We start from the raw sequence: 18,863 nt of genomic DNA, 5'->3' as shown, positions 1-18,863 counted from the left end.
TTCATTAGTCTCCTCATTATTATCTAAACTACGAGTTTATTGGTACTTAAAGATTCCAAAATGGTATTATTGTCTTGATTATTTTAGTCATTTTGCTAGTGATGTTTGTTTGTTTTTATGTCTCTTAAAGAGAAGCAGTACCAATAAATCCAATTAACTCGATTCATTAATATATAATTCAAAAAAATATGTTATTGGTGAACGCAAATATTAGCTATGACTACACTCACACAATAGCATTGAGTTACGTGTTCAGAGAGCAAAACAATAAAAAAAACGGATGTAACAATATGCTAACGTTCATAGGTAGGGTACCCTACTACCCTAGTACACATGGAAGTATGGGGCATACAAATATTATGTTCAAAGGAATGTTTGTCTATTTGTGACTTAGTAACCCATAATTAAAGATTCAACTATTTCAAATAAAATATTTATACTTATAATATACTTAGCTTGGTGAACATGTATGGTAAAAATATGTTACAAGTAAGGCATATCCTCGAGCAAAACTAAAAAGTCGATCATGATTCATGTCATGACGTAAAATGTAAATGAATTGTTATCCTCGTACAAAGTGTATTTTATTAACAAATTACTTAAGTGTACAATGACACTTAGTAATTTAATAATTATTATTTAAGTGAGACACGGGGTAAAAAATAAATGTTGGAACTATCTTTTGGTAATAATTTGTTTTTTATTGAACAAATAAAGTAAAAAAAGTTAGCATGTTTGTAATCAAATTGTTGTCGACCTTAATAAATGACTATACTTGAACTTTAAATTACCTATCTATAACGCCGTTTGGTCAATTATTTATATGTAATGTAATATTATAATATTCCATCTTATAACAGGATTAAATTATATTTTATTATCACATTTTTAATTTTCCATACCTAAAATGAATAATAACTGATAATTACCGTCGAGCTTATGTTATAGTACGTGGGTTAGGACAGTGATTATTAACTATTAATAACTACTACAACGTCAGAGATAAATGGATTGGTGTAATCGCCGCAATCAATTCTTCACTATGGATAGAACATTAGAATTTAGAACATATTCTATTAATACCATCTCTTATTACCTACTCGTCTTTCTTATTTTTACGGTCTAAAATCCTAAAGTACCACTCTATTAACTATAAATTAAGTTTGCTACCAGAAACATGAACTATATAGGAAGTCAATTTTAAACATAATTATTTCCTACTAAATACAATCGCTGATATATAAAAAAAATTAAAGCATCATTGTAAAACATTCAAATTTGGAATATCATAGTTTATTGATCAAAATAAATGTACGGTAGAGTTTTTTTTTTTATTTTAACGGCAGCACTGTTTACGCACCCTACCCCTATCGGTACAGGTGTTTATGATTTTTTTATGGGTCTATTAATATTATACATCTATTCTATGGAAGGTACAAGGCTGTTTCGTGGGTGGCCGTGAGAGCGCGCGTTTGATAGTCCCCAGTTTCTTATCATTGTCCATTTTTATAAAAAAAACTTATGCGGACCGTGGCGGCGGTCTAGCTAGCGCCGTGCACTAGCCACTAGCTGCTGGCGCCTAGCAGTGACTAAGTAGTGCTGTTATGCATACATAATATTTTTTTTTATGGCAGTATTAAATGAACAATAAAAAATAATACCGTGGTTACCGTAACATTGCGTTTTTTCACCGATTATTATTGTTTTGAGTGTTTTGACAAACAGATACTATCGATACCCCGAAAACGTCGGGAGTGAAACCGACGATAAAGAACGACATCCGACGTTAGGGGTGTCATGCCAGAAGAATTGCTACCCAGACGACTATGGACGTCATATTAAACCGCGGTTGTTTCCGTCCAAAACGTTAAGAAGCCGCCCATCTTTGTAGATCGGTGGTTGTGGTGGTTGTCGGGGTGTGTCGGTGGATCGCACAGACGATGCAACACAGCAGCGGCGTGATCGGCAAACCGGATACGGTCAGACCAGCCAAGCACAATGGAGGCAATATCGCTGGTATGTATGACTTGGAGCAGACGCTTGGAAAAGGTCACTTTGCCGTCGTCAAAATGGCCAGGCATGTGTTCACTGGTGAACAGGTAGCCGTCAAGGTGATAGACAAGAACAAGCTAGAAGAAGTCTCTCGTAATCATCTGTACCAAGAGGTAAGTGCCATTGGGTTGTATCATTGTTGTACTCGTTTGTATGTTTGATCCTAATGTGATGTTATGTAAGGACATTGTTTTTGATTTTGTTATCGTCTTATGTCTGTTGAATGACATTATTTTATTTTAATTTGACTTCAGTTGTGTTATGGTTAGGCTTACCTTGTTTTTGATTACATAATTCATGGAGTAATTGTGGATTAAATAGCTAGTATTTAATTATTTATAATTTGATCTATCAATTATTATCCGAGGTAGCCACTGGGAATTTTTGTGTGTGGTGACATCAGGACCCCTTGTCTCTGACCAATCCTTTGGGTACCTAACCATCTTCGACACTTTGCCATGTGAAATGGGGTCAGTCCCCTAAAAGTAGCATGTTGCTTAAAAGATAAAAAAAGGATGTAAAACCGTTGATTTATTTATTTATCAATTATTATGGTATTTCCTTGTATACCTATTTACAACATACAGTAATATTTATACAAAGTAATCATATTATTGATTTCAGACATTAGGAATTTCAATCAATTTTTATCTTTGTTGTGTGGATACTGGATAGGTATTGTAATTTTTTTTTATTGATAATAAATTACAAAATATGAATTACTAATTATTGTATCTATTGTGTAACAAATTAATATTCTATTGAAATAATTGTAGTTAGGTATTCATAGTTTAGGTACGTATAAGACCTTATTAACAAGTAGGTATGTAGTTAATAGTAATAATTTATGCAGTTACTAGATAAGTAAAAAAAAAATATTGAAGTGGATAGAATATTGTTACCAAATGCTTTAAATATGATTGTTTTAATCTTGTTAAAGCTGCTATCTTTATTTATTACACAAGTAGGTACTTTTAATTTTTAATAAGTATCAATCGAATAATAAATAATAATTTAATTGTTAATGAATATTCAATATATTTATAAATATTACATTTTTTAATCAATCAGTTATTACTTTTTATCAATATATAGTTATAAGTATTCATCAATTATTAAGTTATTAATTTGAAAATACAATTATATTGATTTTAATTGTATTAAATAGTAAAACAATTACATTTCATGTAAAATATGCTCATAGTAATTTAATATTTTTGATGATTATTTATTTTAATAATATAAAAATATGTGAACTTATAGGTAATTAATTCAATAGTTCATATTGTTCATAATTCAAAATTAGATATAATATTTTTATGCATTATAACTTATATTACGTAGGTATATCATGATAATTACAATTAAAACATAATTTCAATGATTGGTCCCAACTAGCAAGGATATATTAACTATTCACATGATCTAACACATTTCTTTTAAAATCAACTTATTTTAAATTAAAAAACAATATTATGTATGCTTATTAACTATTTTCTAATTAAGTAGTATCAAAAAAGAAATGTGCTATAGTACCTGAGTCAATAACAGAAAATAATATAAAGGATTTTTTTCAACAGGTTCGATGTATGAAATTAGTGCAACATCCTAATGTTGTGAGATTATATGAAGTAATTGATACACACAGTAAATTATACCTGATACTTGAGTTAGCTGATGGTGGAGATTTATATGATTACATTATGCGACATGAAGGTGGATTGTCTGAACAATTGGCTTGTGAATATTTCGCACAGATTGTTCGAGCAATATCGTACTGTCACAAATTACATGTTGTCCATAGAGATTTGAAACCTGAAAATGTAGTTTTTTTTGAAAAACAAGGGATAGTTAAACTAACCGATTTTGGGTGAGTTTATTGTTTATTTTATTATTACTGTATTTTGTTTTTTGTTTAATTATTTTAAAATCAACACAAATATTTCTTATAGTTTTAGCAATACATTTTGTCCTGGTCAAAAATTAGAAACATCATGTGGTTCATTGGCTTATTCGGCTCCTGAAATTTTGATTGGGAATTCATATAATGCCACTGCTGTTGGTGAGAATAATGCTTTATTTTTGTTACTTACTTTAAAATGTTGTTTTTTTTGTATAGTTTTATTTACATTGCATGATTTTTCTTTTAAATATTTTTAAAATTCTATTTAAGTCATTAATTGTCAATAGGTGACTTCTTGTGACATAATTACAAAAATTGTATTCTTTTATCACATAATATATTAATATAGAAAAGTATTAATATATAGTGTGAAATATAGTCTTATAAAAATAATAACGTAAGTTTTCAGTCTAAAGATGATTCATTAAATTAGAAAAGTTCAAAAGAATTAATAATTTATTGAGCGGTTTATTTGGTTTAGTTGTAACAAACGATAAGTGTTGTCATATGCACTGTGCTCACACACATGTTCATGACTCCTATCACAGTACATTCCTCAATAATGTTTTTATAGTAATAGCTGGCTTGCTGTATTGTCATGGATTGGGGCACTATAGTAGAAGAAATTGTTATGTGTTTTTATTATTGTTTAGTTATCATAAAACGTTTGAATGGGTTAGGCTAGAATTTAAAATATATTATGAAGATTATAAAGATATTTTTTAATCACATAACTTAAAAAAATAGTAAATATTTATGTTACTTTTCTATATTTGTACAGAATTTTTGCATAGTTTATAGCTACTTTTCTAAAACTTTATTAATAAAGTATTATTAAAAGTTTAGTAAGCATCTTAATATTCAGTTGGATATAATGTTTGGTTTATTAATAAAAAATGTTAATAATCTATGTATTTTTTACTTAAACTGTTACAATTATTATGGAGAATTCTTATTTAATTTAAACAAATTACTTATATTAGATGATAATCTAATAATGATCCAGTTGTCTTTTAAATTTGAAAAATATTTCTTAAGGTGCCCGGTGCAAATGCGATTTTGTACACAAATATACGTTCTACAGGAATAGGGATCCTGTTCTGTAGATAGAATCAACCAAATTTGATAATTTTTTTTTTAACTAATAGAGGGGAATATTTTACAAGCTGCATTGATCTTTGTTTTTAATATTTTAATCTCAAATTTTATTATCTGTTTTTAAATAATACAATTTTAAGCGATTTTGTATAAATTATATTTTAACTATTATTTTTAATAAAATAAAAATCAGAGTTCGATGTGGTCTGTAGGAAGTCTTCATCTTTTAAATAAAAATATAGTTACCAAAATTCCACAATTCTACTAGGCTTGAGAATAATTTCCGTGAAGTTATTTATTTTGATATAATACAACCTATCAACCCCCCTTAAATAGGTATCGGGTAGTAAATTAGTAGAAGTGTTATAATTAAGGTGGTAACTAAAATACAAAATTTAGTATTCAAATTGTATAGAATTGCGGAAAATTTGAAAATCTGGCACCATAACCCTTAATTGATAATCATATACTTTGTTGATTGTTTTATCAAATATAATAATTATGGATGTACTAACTGGTTATACTACTTAAACTTATGATATTCATTCAATATATTTATAAGTTAAGTCACTAATACATAGATACATATATTTTATTTCTTAAATTATACTGTTTTGTAGATATCTGGTCATTGGGTGTAATTTTGTACATGTTGGTATGCGGTGAAGCACCATTTCATTCAGCTAATGACAGTGAAACATTAACAATGATTATGGACTGTAAATACAAAGTATCCAGTCACGTGTCTGAGGAGTGTAAAGCACTTATTGGTCGTATGCTTGTGAGAAATCCTGAGAAACGAGCAACTCTTGATGAGATCGCTGCAGATGTTTGGTTGAAAGACGTCAAAGTCATAAATAACGATGAGAGTCCACTGGTTTCTAAACAATTAATTAATGAAGACGATCATGCATTAATTATACAAAAAATGATAACTGGAAAAATTGCTACAAAAGAACAAATTGTTGAGTAAGTTAGCAATTTTTATTTTTTCTTTAATCTTTATGTTCAAATATATTTAATGTAAATTTATTAATTAATATTAATATTATTAATTTTTAGGGCTTTAGATAAGAATGAGTATAATCATATTACGGCGACCTATTATTTACTTGCAGAAAGAAAATTGAAGTCTGCAACACCCAAAAAATCTCAAGCTATTAAAAAGTAGATTTTTTTTATTTACTATTGTTAACTTTTATTAATTTTTTACTTTTTCAGTGATTTGAATGTTCCTCAGTTAAAAGTAGATGAGAGTTCTAATCCAAGTAATGCTTCGGTGGTAGTCAATGTAGCGCCTAAATCTGCTATATTAGGATCATTGCATTCTGACCGCCCTAAAGTAATAAAAAAAATTCACTAGACTAATGAACGTTTTTAATTGCTCGTTTATTGATTTAACAGAGAACTCGGAAGTGTAGTGTTGTAGTAGAAGAAGAAGACGAAAAAGAAGATGAAGAAGAAGACGATGACAGTAGTTCATTAAATCGAAGGGGCTCTCGGTCCGAAGGAAAATTGAATGTAATAGCTTCTGAACTACGAACAAAACAACTTTCGATCACTGAAGTTCACGAAACAAATCCAACATCTACTTCTGTTGTGTCTAACAAAATCCCACCACCCTTTGTTTCTTTTCACAGTTCACCACAGTTACTTCTTGACGATAAGCAAAACAGAACTGGCAACTATATAACATATGAACAAAGGAGAAGCAAAATGCATAAAAACCGTACAGCATCTTGTAGCAGTTCTGAAACCAGCGATGATGATACTGATGGCCGTAAAAAGCGAGGCAGTAGTAGGTCACTGGCTTCGTTTAAGGGTAATGAAAAGGATCCTGATAATGATGGAATGGGAAATGCTGGTGGCCAAGGCGCAGAGCCTTCACAAGAACACGATACTGATGTCCAAAAAAATGATGGGAATGGTGGAAATAAAACAGAAAGGCCAAGTGGTAGTGCTCCTGGTAGAAGACGATGTATAAGCGCGAATGCTAGGAGTCGACGAGGTAGATCAGCTGAAACTAGATTAAGAGAGAGTCAAAGTTTAAATCGGATCACTGAAGCGCAAGAATCTGAAGTAAATACCCCAAGTTCTACTGCTAACTGCGATAATTTTGAATTCACCAACAAAAACTGTCAGGTAAGAATTAATAAATATTGACTTTGAGAAACTATAGTTAAATTATTTATCTGGTTTTTTTTTTTAGGTATCTGTTGATAATACCACTGCTGAGAAAAACCCTGCAACTTTATCAACTTTACCCCAATATAAAAAACACCAAACGTCCAAACGCATCTCGTTGTTTAGTAAGTATTTGAATTTACAAAAAAAACTGTGTACACAAATTCTATTTAGCAAAAAGAATACTGATAACCGTTTATATAAGGCAAAGTCATGTTCAGAAATGGCTAACTCCAAAATTGCAATAAGAGAAGTGAGTGCAGACAGGTGTTAATCCCTTTTTATACACTGCACAACAAAAATGTATTATTATTTAATTCAGGTGTATTATGTCAAACAATAATTTAATTTATTACCTTTTTTATCATTAAATTCCTGCAATAATATTATTTCTAATTTTATATGGCTCCTTTTGGTTACGTATGATGACGGTGATTTTTATTTCATTTTGACTTTCAACACAATAATCCGTAAAAACTAATGTACCTAGTACTGACTTAATATATTTTCTATTATTATAATAATTATCAACTTGTTTTAGTTTAAAAATGTTTTTTCTTTAAGAAAATTAAATTTGTTAATTATTTAACCAAAGTTAATTTTTACACGTATATATTTTTATACAAGAGACTTGCTTAAACGTGCAGTACAATTAATAAGACGCACATTGAACTATTTGTTTTTTGTTTTTAAGTTTTTTAGTCAATACCAAATTGTTATTATTTTTGAATGTGTAATGTATTGATATATTGGTTAAAAAGAGAAACAATAAGATTTTACTAGATAATTAATGAAATCAGACTAGTCAATTTTACCCTCAATAAAGGTCACAAAGAAATCAATTTGTTTTATATATTATTTTATTTAAATTGTTGTTTTATTATTATTATTTTTGATTAATGTTTAAAATTATAATATTTAATGAATAATATCTCTATAGTTGGTTTTTACATTCAAGTAGACAAGTAGATAATATTTAATATTTATCAATGTATTTTATTGTTATCCATAAAACACTATTATTATTATTATTAATTGGTTGTGAATTAAAACAGTGAAAATACATATTTTTCTATGTTTAAAATCTTACTAATATTATAACTGTGTTCTCTAAGCAGAATACTTAATTAATAATAACAACAATAAAATACATTTTCGTTTTACCATGGGCATAAATGTTAGACAAATAGTGCCATATTTTATTATTTATGCATAAATAATTATATATTATATCATAATAATATATTAATAAGTTATCTATATTATCGTTCAACATTTAATTTTGTATACCAAAAACTACGTTATTATAAACATTAAACAATGTATAAGTGTGCAATATATTTATTATGTATTATGTATTAGAAATTGAAATACATTAAAGTTGACAATCGAAGGTTAAAACTTTTTTTTCACTTACCATAAATTTATTTTGATTTTTGTTTTTAATATAACATATAACTACCTATGTAATTAATAATTACAGTTCCCTATTTAAATTTGTTTTCTTTATATTTATTATTCACATTGTTTATGTTTTGTATTATTATTATAGTAATGATTTTTATTTATAAAATTACATATTTTTTTTTCATTTATGTAAACTCAAACATTATGTTTGGATATGTCAAATATTGATAATGTTTAAACGAAATTGAATTGGTTGTGATTATTATGGAATTAGAATATAATATGAATATTAAAAAAATGTTGTTTTCTTTTAATCTTGTATATTATTATATTATATTTAGCTCTACCTAAGGTAGATATATATATTAAATATTAATATATATTTATCCACCGTGGCTGTACCATACACAATCAGCTTCCATTTAAAAATTACCTTAATAAAGTTAATATTCTCTTAATTTCTATCTCTTATCATAATGATAAAATTTTACTTTCATAATATTATGTCTTATATACTCTGTATTTTTAACATATATGCTGGGCATGGACTACTAGTAGTTGTCTGTGATGCTGGGATACCACGATTTAAGATATACCATCTTAAATCGTGTGAGATATGTAACATTTAAAATCAATAGCATAGATATAAATATAGTGAACTAATGGCCTTTTAAACATACAGTAGTGGCCAATGATAAATCTTCCATGCCACGAGGCAATAATCAATCCATAGACCTATTAAATCTTTGAATCAATCATATATATGCTAGAGCCTAGATAATTATAATCGTTTTTTATAAACGTGCTAGGCTCTCTATAAATATAATATGCTATTTTGTTGTAACATGGATTATGTTCAATAAATTCTAATATTCTATGGCATTATCTCGTTAGTATGAATTTTATTTTCATAAAACTTACACACTCGATTTCAACAATTAACAGTTTACTTTTTATCTTACCTGTTATATAATTCTAGTTATAAACTAATATGAAGAATCCTTTGAAAAGTTGTGGACTACTTAAAACTTCATTTAGATTTATACAAACAGCTTTGTACAGTTCCAAAGGTCATGTGCTAATCGGTACAGTATTTCTGAATATATCAATTTTTATTTTTATTATAAAAATGTTTATTAACTGATGTATAGGAGGTGGAACTGGATTTATTGGCAAAAACTTGAGAGAATTACTGTTGAGAGAAAAATATGAAGTCACAGTTGTATCTAGAATTAGGACTGGAGAGAAACATATTATTAATTGGGTAATATTGTAGGATTTCAAAAATATATGATTATATTTTAAGTATCTATATTCTGTAGGCGGATTTAATACATAATGGTGTTCCAAGTAACACAACTGCTGTGGTCAATTTGACTGGTGAACCTATCATGGTTCCTTTTAAATATTTTGGGAGCAACTTTAAACAAAAAATTTGGACCAGTAGAGTTGGATCTACCACGTTGCTAACTGATATAATATTAAATTCTACTGAATGCAAGCCTAATGTGTTTATTACAATCAATAGTACTGGTACTACAGATGTTAACTAAAAATCTTTAATTTAAATAATTTAAATTTAAATTTACAATCAACAGATATGTATCCATCCGATGGAGTTCACACAGAAAAATTTATTCCTACAGACCAAATGATAGATTGTAATTTCTTCACTAGATTAGGAATTGATTTGGAGCAAGCTTCAAAGAATTTTCCTTTTCGTAAAATATCAATTAGAACAGGTTTGCATCATGTGTTATATTTAAAAAAAATTAAAGCAAAATGGCTTTAAACTTACTATAATTTACAATTAGGAACAGTACTGGGTCACAATGGTGGATTTCTCAAATCCTTGAAATATCCTACAACTCTAGGCATAGGGGCTCAGATGGGAGATGGATGTCAGCATCAGCCTTGGATACACATCTGTGATTTACTTAATCTTATATTATTTTCAATAGAGAATGAAGAACTTTGTGGAATATTCAATGGAGTATCACCAAATGTAATTATCATTAAAAATTAAGTTGATAAAAATGTTTTTTAGTAATTAATTTACTGATTATAAAATTAAGCACTTGAAGTTTAGGACATATATTAACAAGGTAAAAAAAAATATTTAGAATGTAAAATGTAGTATTTTCTATAACTTTTCATATCAGTCAACAATATTTGTTTTAGTTTCAAAAACATTTTATCATGGTGTTTAATTGAATTAAATTAATTTAGTGCACAACTAAAGAAGAATTCATTACTGTTTACACCTTAATGGCAAAAAAATCGCCAATGAAGTTAAATACATCTAGAACATTAATTAAGTCAATATTTGGAGAAGAAAGAACAAAATTATTACTAGAAGGAAGAAAAGTTTTACCAACAAGGACTTTGGATTGTGGATTTAAATTTCAATATTGTGAAATCGAAGATGCTTTGAGAAGTATTTTAAGTCAGTAAAATAAAATAATATAATTTAGAAATATTACTTACTTTGTTGTGCTCACTGTTCATACCATCTAATTAAAAATTATTGAAGGATAGTTTCCAATTTTGGTGGCGAAGATAAACCATGTAGTTATGACTTATGACAAAATTAGACTGTTGTATATCACACTGGGTATGTATTAAGTCTATAGATTTATTTACTATGTAATTTTTTCCAACTACCAACAGAACTCTTGACTCGCACACATCACAGAACAAGGATGTGTATATTATATATCAATATATTGAATTGCCTAACATTGTAACATATCTTCAATTTAAACTTAATACTACATCAACAGGAGAATAATTTGGCAAAAAAACCGTCCAAGAATCTAAATACCTATTTCAAGTATATGAACCTTACTTTCACAAAACACTTGATTTAGTCCAATAAGAAACATGGTCAGTTTAATAAAAAAATTGGTTTTTAATTAAGTATTACGGGCCAGCGGGCCACCTTATAAGTTAACCTAAAAATGCTAACAGGATGTGGTTACACTAGTCGGAAATAATTTAAAAAAAAACAAAACGCCTGGTTTATATGTTGAACAGATGGAGTTTATTACTGTTTAGATGATTCAATATAAAAGTATCAATATCGGTTATTGTTTACCAAAACATGGTGAGATGTCCGGTGCGGGCCACGAGGTTTACTTGGACCTTGCACGCATCTTCCTCCTCTTGCGCTTCAACCTACGCATACGCTTCTTACGCCACTTAGCCCTCATAATTGGGCTAACGACAAATCTAAAAACATAAACAGAAATAAAGAAATAAAGCGGCCATCGAAATATGAAAACACGTGTAAAGGGTGGTTATGAAAAACTGGCGACAGATTATTTATTGAAAAATTTAAATTGAATGAGAAAACCGGGTTAATTAAAGTTTGTAAATAATGTACGAATAAATGCTAACGTTAATAAAGAAGGTTGAAAAAAAAAAAGTATAAAATAAAATAGTCAAGTACTTACAAAAGACGAGAATTTCGGAGCGGAACGAAGGTTCAGCTCAGTTCAGGAACAAATTTGTTTGTGACAGAGGAGAAGAATCAAGATGACGCCGTGGAACTAGTCCGAGAAATTTCTCTCAGATGCAGTGCATCCAACATGATAGATGGTAATTTGAGGTTATCTACGTATAAACGAAACGTGGAAAGAAAAATATATTAACCAAGAATCCCGGTAAAAGTTTTAGTGGTTGGGTAAGTAGGCAGCACTGTATAGTTGGATGGTTAGCCATATGTTTTGTACGGGAATAATGATAAATGATAATGATAATGTGAATATGTGATATCAGTTATTCAAGTTCAAAAAGTTGATTATTTTATTTTTAATTATATTTATATATACTTCTATTTCTATACAGTATTACAGTTTAATCAGTTTATAATATATATAGGTATTATAATGTAAAAGTAAAAATTAAAAAGTACGATTTTACAGTTTTACAAATTAGACACTAGTAACAACGAAGTTGATTAGCGTTAAGCAATATTGTTTATGCCGCCAATTCGTCTCAGTTTTTTCCTTTTTTGGTATTAATCATGATTTCTCTAAGTAGAAATTATTCAATGACAAGTAAAGGAAGAGTGTTAATCGGTATGATATTATTGTTGTTTCATAAATTTATGTATGTAATATATTTATATTTTTTGTTGTATAAATACCTAAGCCTTAAAATCTTGTTATTATGTTTGATGATCTTAAATTTTGAATTTTAAATTTGTTTTTAATAAGAAATAAAATACATTTCAATTACTTTGAATACAATATCAAAATAGTTTAGAAACTGATCACCTTTATGTCATTTAAATGTTCTAAATTCCACTTTTTTTACTTTTACTCTTTCAAATTAAATTATTTAAATAGGTATTAGTCTAATTGAGATATTTGTAATATATATAAAATTATAATAGTACAATTCATCATACAGATGACAATATATTAAGAAATTTATTCAATACACATTCAATCATAGCTCTTGTGATTGTTAATATAACTACCTTATATTCCTAATTATTCTTTTTCCAAAGTATACGTTTTGTATACATTTCTTTGCTTAGCTATGTGAATAAATATAGCTGTTATAGCCCAAAGTATTATTATTCAGTTACAATTACTTATTATTCATTAATATGAGATACCCACTTATGTTATTTCAGTCTTATAAACATACAACATGATATATTTTTGATCAACAGAATCTGTTTCGTATTGTTATTTTTTATATTTTATTAAAATTTAAGGTAAAAATTGATTTCAGTTTTCCTTCAGATATTTATTTTAAACCAAGTTATAAGTATGTAAAGTATTATTTTTTTTATAAAGTTCATTAATTGTTTTTAAATTTAAATACTTCAAATATTGAAACAGATAATATTCTTAACTTCAAATTTAATAATCCGTTAATTTACTGAAATATTAAAATTAATAACAAAAATGAATTCTGCTGAATGCATAATATTGACTTTGTTGTATGTTTGTAAGACAAAGATTACACTAAAGATACTACTTTTTCTGAATGGTGGTTTTCTTGTTACTGCTTCAATTAATATTATCTATTTTATTTTCTAGGTGGTGGAACAGGATTTGTTGGAAAATATTTAAAACAGTATCTCAAAGATCAAAATTATGATGTTACTATCATATCTAGAAAAAATAATGAATCTAATAAATCTGATTCTGTTATAAGTTGGGTAAAAACCAAATCAAAATCATTGATCTAAAGTTTTTATAGCTATTTTTATTTTCATTTGTTGTAGGATCAAATAAAAAATAATAAAATTCCACTTGATACTGTAGCTGTTATTAATGCTGCTGGCCAACCAATCCTCGAACCTACACGATTATGGACCACAAAGTTTAAAAAATCTGTATGGGATAGTAGAGTAATGACTAATCAATGGCTTGTTGATGCAATCAATAACATGAATTCGCCAAAACCGAAATTATTTGTATCTTTTTCTGGAGTAGGTATGTTTCTATTAATTTGATTTTAATTAATGTTTTTGCTCCTGAATATTCTAATTAATATTTTTTAGCATAGTTCACAATATGCAGAATGATATAAAAAAGAATCATGTTTCTTCTTATTTGAAGCATTATAACCCAGTTAACATTATAATTTATTTTTTGTAAATCTCACCAATAATTATTATTTCATTGGTACTATCAAAAGTTGGGTATCAATATTTTTAATTTTAAGAATCCCTCCTTTTTTATTCTTCAAAGGATTTATTTGTATACAAATTTAATTGTAGCAAATATGTTAATATAACATTTTTATTTTGATAATATTTTTCAAAATATAATAAAATAATGATAATTTATATACCGTTTAAATTAAACATAGTTATTTTTATTTGATTAAAATTGTTGATAGTTACACAATTAAATGTATACCTTTTGATTTCATTTTTAGGAATTTATCCACCAAATACAGATAAATCTAAACCATACACAGAGAGTTATGATGTTAAAGAATTTGATTACTTATCAAAATTAGCAATTGGGATTGAAAAAAGTGCTATACCAAAATCAGATGACGTACGCTCAGTTATAATTAGATTAGGTATGTATAATTATTATTTTTTTATTTCACTAAAACATGTTTGAATTTCATCAATTTATATATGATTTATAGGGGTTGTACTTGGCCGACATGGAGGATTTATAAGTCAGCTTTATCCATTCTTTCGTTTTGGTTTAGGAATATGTATGGGTGAAGGTTCTCAATTCTTTCCTTGGATACATATTGATGACGTTTGTCGTATAGTGTTGTTTGCTATTGAAAACAACGAGGTAGAGGGTCTTGTCAATGGAGTTGCACCTGAAGTAATATTTAATTATTTTCTAAATTTTAAACACTTAAGTAAATTTTATTGTTTTTCAGATAATTACCCATCAATACTTTGCCAAGAGTTTTGTTGAAGTCTTTGGTCATAGTTTTGTATTAAAAGTTCCAGGAATTATTTTCAAATTAATATTTGGAACGGAACGTGCAAAAATGGTTTTAGAAGGACAAGCTGTTGAACCAACCAAATTAAATAGCTTAAATTTTGTGTACAAATTACCTGATGTCAAAGCAGCACTATGTCGTGTATCTAGAGAATAATTTGATGCATTGGCAACAATTTCTAATACATTTGATAGTATTAAATATGAGGTATAATCAAGTGGCTTATGTTATTACTGTTTGTAATAATAATTGAAATTTACAAATCTAATTTAAAGTAAATATTTTTAATTTTAATTTTATCAAATCAAACTCATTATAAATTATTTTTCTCAAACGTGATTTTGTTGACCTTCTCCTAGTAAACTTATACCTTGTGTTGGTGATATATTATTTTAAATATTTATTATTTACTATAGGATATACATGAAATATTAAGCAATTATTTTATACATAAAAAATATCACTAATAAAATTTCATTATATTATTTTGTACGAAAAGTTTTTTAATATAATTAAATTAGATTTAAAAATTAGTAATCAACAGATTTAAAAATAATTTAAGCGTGGACATCAATGAACATGATGATGATTAAGATAACCTTTAATGTGTTAATTAGTTCCAGAAATAATTAATCATGAACTGAGCGTTACATATTTATTATTGTACAATAATTGTACATTTTTTTTTTTTTACTCATTAGGAGTGAACGAATTAAAAATAATGAAATTAAATAGGTCCAATAAATAATCCAAAAAAGATTTATCAACATATTAAACAGAAAAACCAAATTTTGTGATTTATTTTTTACAACTAAATATCTTAGGATCACTGGCTATTTTAAATTGCACAACTAAAATAACTTTTTTACTATTTTAAAATAACTATTTAGTATTTACCAAATGATAATAATTTTAATATAAGTATAAATATTTCATTCGAAAAACAACCAGATGTTTTGTAGATCTTTGTAATGTGTACTTATTTAAACAAATTTGAACAATATTATTTTGATTTATTTAAATTGCATTTCAAATATTATTTTAAAGACCACTCCATACTAACTTACTTATTAAAAATTTGATCGATATAATGTGCAAAATAAATTATTTTCATTTACTATTTGTTACCATATTTTTGAATTTAACTAATTTACATGTGACAAAGTGAAACTTGCCTATTAAATTAATTATATGTAAATTCATCTTAGGTAATTATTAATACTTAAGTATCATATTTTTTATACTTTTTTCAATTATTATACAATTCTGTGAATTATAGTTATTTTTTATATTTATTATTATTATAATAATCATAACCATGGATTGTAATACAATTTTAATTTAATTCGGTTTATTAATAGAGAATGTCTAAAAAAACATTTTTTTTTCATTTTTAAATAGATTTTTATGATTTAAAGTTATTTTCTCAAAACCTATTGAATCATTTTCATATACTCTGTCTTACAATTTATTTGTTTTAAAGAGACTTGTCACCGGCATATGTTATTAAAGATCCTTTTATTTTTACATTGTAAATTTTATAAAAAAAATATATATATGTATATAACTGATGACTTCATTCCCTATTTTGCGATACATCATATTTGATTTCACATGTATTCTCAATTTTTTTTTTTTTATGGAATATTGCTCATCATTTTCTACGAAGAAAATATGTAAGCATGTTTTTATGGTGAATTCTTTCTGCTGTGACTGTTTCTTAACAATAATAAATCCAATCAATTTCTTTAGTTGAAAAATAAATATCTATATTCTATATAAAAAAAAAAAGAAAACATTTATTATTTACACTTTATAATTTATTTTTCAATTAAAAATAAACCAAAAATTATCAGTCGTTATTAAAATAAGTAAATTGAATATTGATAATTGTTTTAATCTCACAAGCATAAATTATTGATAGTTAAAAATTTTAATTTTACAACTGAATGTTAATTTTGTAAAAAATGAAAATGCGACTCAATTTACAATTTTTATTTTTAGACTAGAGCGTTATAATTTTAAAACAATATATTTAATTCATTTTTTGTAAAAATAATTACTCTCAAGGTTTAAGTACAGTTAATTAATTAATACATTCATATAATAATTTAATTTACAATAAGACTAAAATTTACATTATTATTTCAAAATGTAAGAAAATAAAACAAATATATATATACTATTTACAAAAAAACATAATATATAATAGTTATTTTAAAATATTTACAAAATAAATTATAACAAATTAATATCAGTTAGGTGGTTTAATGTGGCAATTTTTTTAAGTTCCAATCATATTTATTTATTTTTTTAATTCAATTTTTTTTAGCAGAACAAAGTTGAATGTTTCTACAAAGCTTCGTCTCCCGTTTGATAAAGCTCCGCCTGTCCATTTCTGTGTGTCAATGGTTGTTTTTCTGGTGCACTAGAAGGCCGATTGCGTTTGAAGAATCCACACTATCAAAAATCAATAAATAAATTATTTAAAAATGCATTTACATGTTTGATTTGTAAAATTAGTTTTTATATAACAACCAAAAATTCAAAATTGCATTATAATGTATTATTTATACTAAGCGTCGTAGTATTTTAAATGTTACCAATTTAATAAAGTTTTATTAATATCAGTTTATTTTTTTAATGAAAAATTACTTTAAAAGAATTAATTATAAAGGTGCATCTTGATTAAATTTTTATAGTACATAAAGGTAGTATAATCAATTCTTTTGTTTTGAAGGTATTCATTTGAAATATTTCTTATAAATCAAAATGAATGACTGTTACTTCTTTAGCTATTTAATCAAATTTATGTGTGTTTAGTAAATTATAATTTTAAGTGACATTATAAGTTTAATTTTTAATTTTCTCGATGTAATATTGCAACAGTTCTTAACCTGTGGTTCACGGCAGCCTTAAAACGTCGTACAAGATTTAATTATAAATGTTTAATTAATATGTTATGTTATGTCTACTTATATATTTATAATATAAAATATTTATTATAATTTTGGTTGTGTTAACATGAGATGTAAAAAAAAATTAGTAAGAGGGTCCGCTGTATCTAAAAAATTTTCATCGGGGGTCCGTAACCTACAAAAGGTTAAGAACCACTGTATATTGTATAAAATATGTTTTATGTATAAAACAATTATGTCGTTGAAATATTTTGACCATACAATAATCAAAAACGGTACTGGTACTCTGGCACTTTCATCTTCTTGTTTCTTTTAAAGTTCTTTAAGAATTGTTTCAAGGGGTCACTTATTTTAATATTTTCAAACAAGTAACATATTTATTAACACTTCAAAATAGTTGAATTATATGGAAAGTGTTGAATTTTTTAAAAAAATATAAACATATGTATAACATATTATATTTTATTTTTGAAAAAACAGTATGACCTCAAATATGAGCTTTACTCGATTTTAAGTTTATAGGAACTTTTTATATGTTTTAAGTTTACCTTGTAGAGCAAATACACGAGCAGCAACAGGATAGCCGTCCCAGCAACGGCGGCTAAGACAACGATCCAAAGCGGAATGATGTCCGGTTTAACAGCCAGGTCTCTAGGGATGACTTCCGTGAATACTTCGTAGCTTCTGACCTGGGCGAGTTTGCTTTCCGGCTTACCGATGTATTGCAGCTTTGTGACTTTTGCAGATAACGTGGAACTTAGCGTCACCGGTCTGTTGAGCGCCACCTGCAAATGGAAACCAGATATCTTTTTAGCTGTGTACTTTCAAACAGGTACCAAGTTTGAAATAAAGGTTATTTA

At 26.8% G+C, this 18,863-nt stretch overlaps 4 protein-coding genes and 1 long non-coding RNA gene across 7 annotated transcripts in view; 3 read left to right on the top strand and 2 right to left on the bottom strand.

Moving 5' to 3' along the window:
• The first annotated feature begins 1,482 nt into the window (after positions 1–1,482).
• LOC114123204 (SNF-related serine/threonine-protein kinase) lies at positions 1,483–8,033 on the top strand. Its single transcript, XM_027986100.2, has 8 exons — positions 1,483–2,165; positions 3,633–3,922; positions 4,005–4,114; positions 5,674–6,022; positions 6,116–6,220; positions 6,275–6,395; positions 6,458–7,195; positions 7,263–8,033. Exons 1-8 carry the CDS (start codon positions 1,941–1,943, stop codon positions 7,509–7,511), a joined length of 2,187 nt encoding a protein of 728 aa, XP_027841901.2. The 5' UTR covers positions 1,483–1,940; the 3' UTR covers positions 7,512–8,033.
• Positions 8,034–9,569: 1,536 nt separating this feature from the next.
• Positions 9,570–11,257, top strand: LOC114123191 (epimerase family protein SDR39U1-like). The gene is made up of 7 exons (XM_050204029.1): positions 9,570–9,729; positions 9,796–9,908; positions 9,967–10,177; positions 10,243–10,386; positions 10,459–10,649; positions 10,874–11,090; positions 11,183–11,257. The coding sequence occupies exons 1-7, from the start codon at positions 9,636–9,638 to the stop codon at positions 11,227–11,229; spliced, it is 1,017 nt and encodes a 338-aa protein (XP_050059986.1). The 5' UTR covers positions 9,570–9,635; the 3' UTR covers positions 11,230–11,257.
• Positions 11,258–11,664: 407 nt separating this feature from the next.
• LOC114123212 (uncharacterized) lies at positions 11,665–12,312 on the bottom strand. The gene is made up of 2 exons (XR_003592334.2): positions 12,100–12,312; positions 11,665–11,875 (listed from the first exon to the last, which is right to left on the bottom strand). It is a non-coding gene; the product is annotated as an uncharacterized LOC114123212 (long non-coding RNA).
• A 130-nt stretch (positions 12,313–12,442) lies between these two features.
• On the top strand, positions 12,443–17,715 carry LOC114123211 (epimerase family protein SDR39U1-like). Of its 2 annotated transcripts, none has more exons than XM_027986112.2 (7): positions 12,443–12,726; positions 13,702–13,823; positions 13,890–14,100; positions 14,549–14,698; positions 14,771–14,961; positions 15,020–15,292; positions 17,421–17,715. In XM_027986112.2, exons 1-6 carry the CDS (start codon positions 12,672–12,674, stop codon positions 15,239–15,241), a joined length of 951 nt encoding a protein of 316 aa, XP_027841913.2. In that variant the 5' UTR covers positions 12,443–12,671; the 3' UTR covers positions 15,242–15,292; positions 17,421–17,715. The 2 variants fall into 2 exon arrangements, with proteins under 2 accessions (XP_027841913.2, XP_027841912.2); XM_027986111.2 differs by having other exon boundaries at positions 17,418–17,715.
• The window catches only part of LOC114123210 (integrin alpha-PS2), a 70,059-nt gene continuing 68,261 nt past the window's right edge, over positions 17,066–18,863 (bottom strand). For both annotated transcript variants that reach the window (XM_027986108.2, XM_027986110.2), the window contains 2 exons: positions 18,552–18,788; positions 17,066–17,545 (listed from right to left, as the gene is read on the bottom strand). In XM_027986108.2, the coding sequence (XP_027841909.2) occupies positions 17,438–17,545; positions 18,552–18,788 (345 nt within the window). In that variant the 3' untranslated portion in view covers positions 17,066–17,437. The remainder of the gene's footprint in view (positions 17,546–18,551; positions 18,789–18,863) is intronic.

This window comes from Aphis gossypii, chromosome 1, assembly GCF_020184175.1.
Source record: "Aphis gossypii isolate Hap1 chromosome 1, ASM2018417v2, whole genome shotgun sequence".
NCBI lineage: Eukaryota > Metazoa > Arthropoda > Insecta > Hemiptera > Aphididae > Aphis > Aphis gossypii.
The sequence above is the reverse complement of the archived record's forward strand: the minus strand, read 5'-3'. Positions and strand labels throughout refer to the sequence as shown.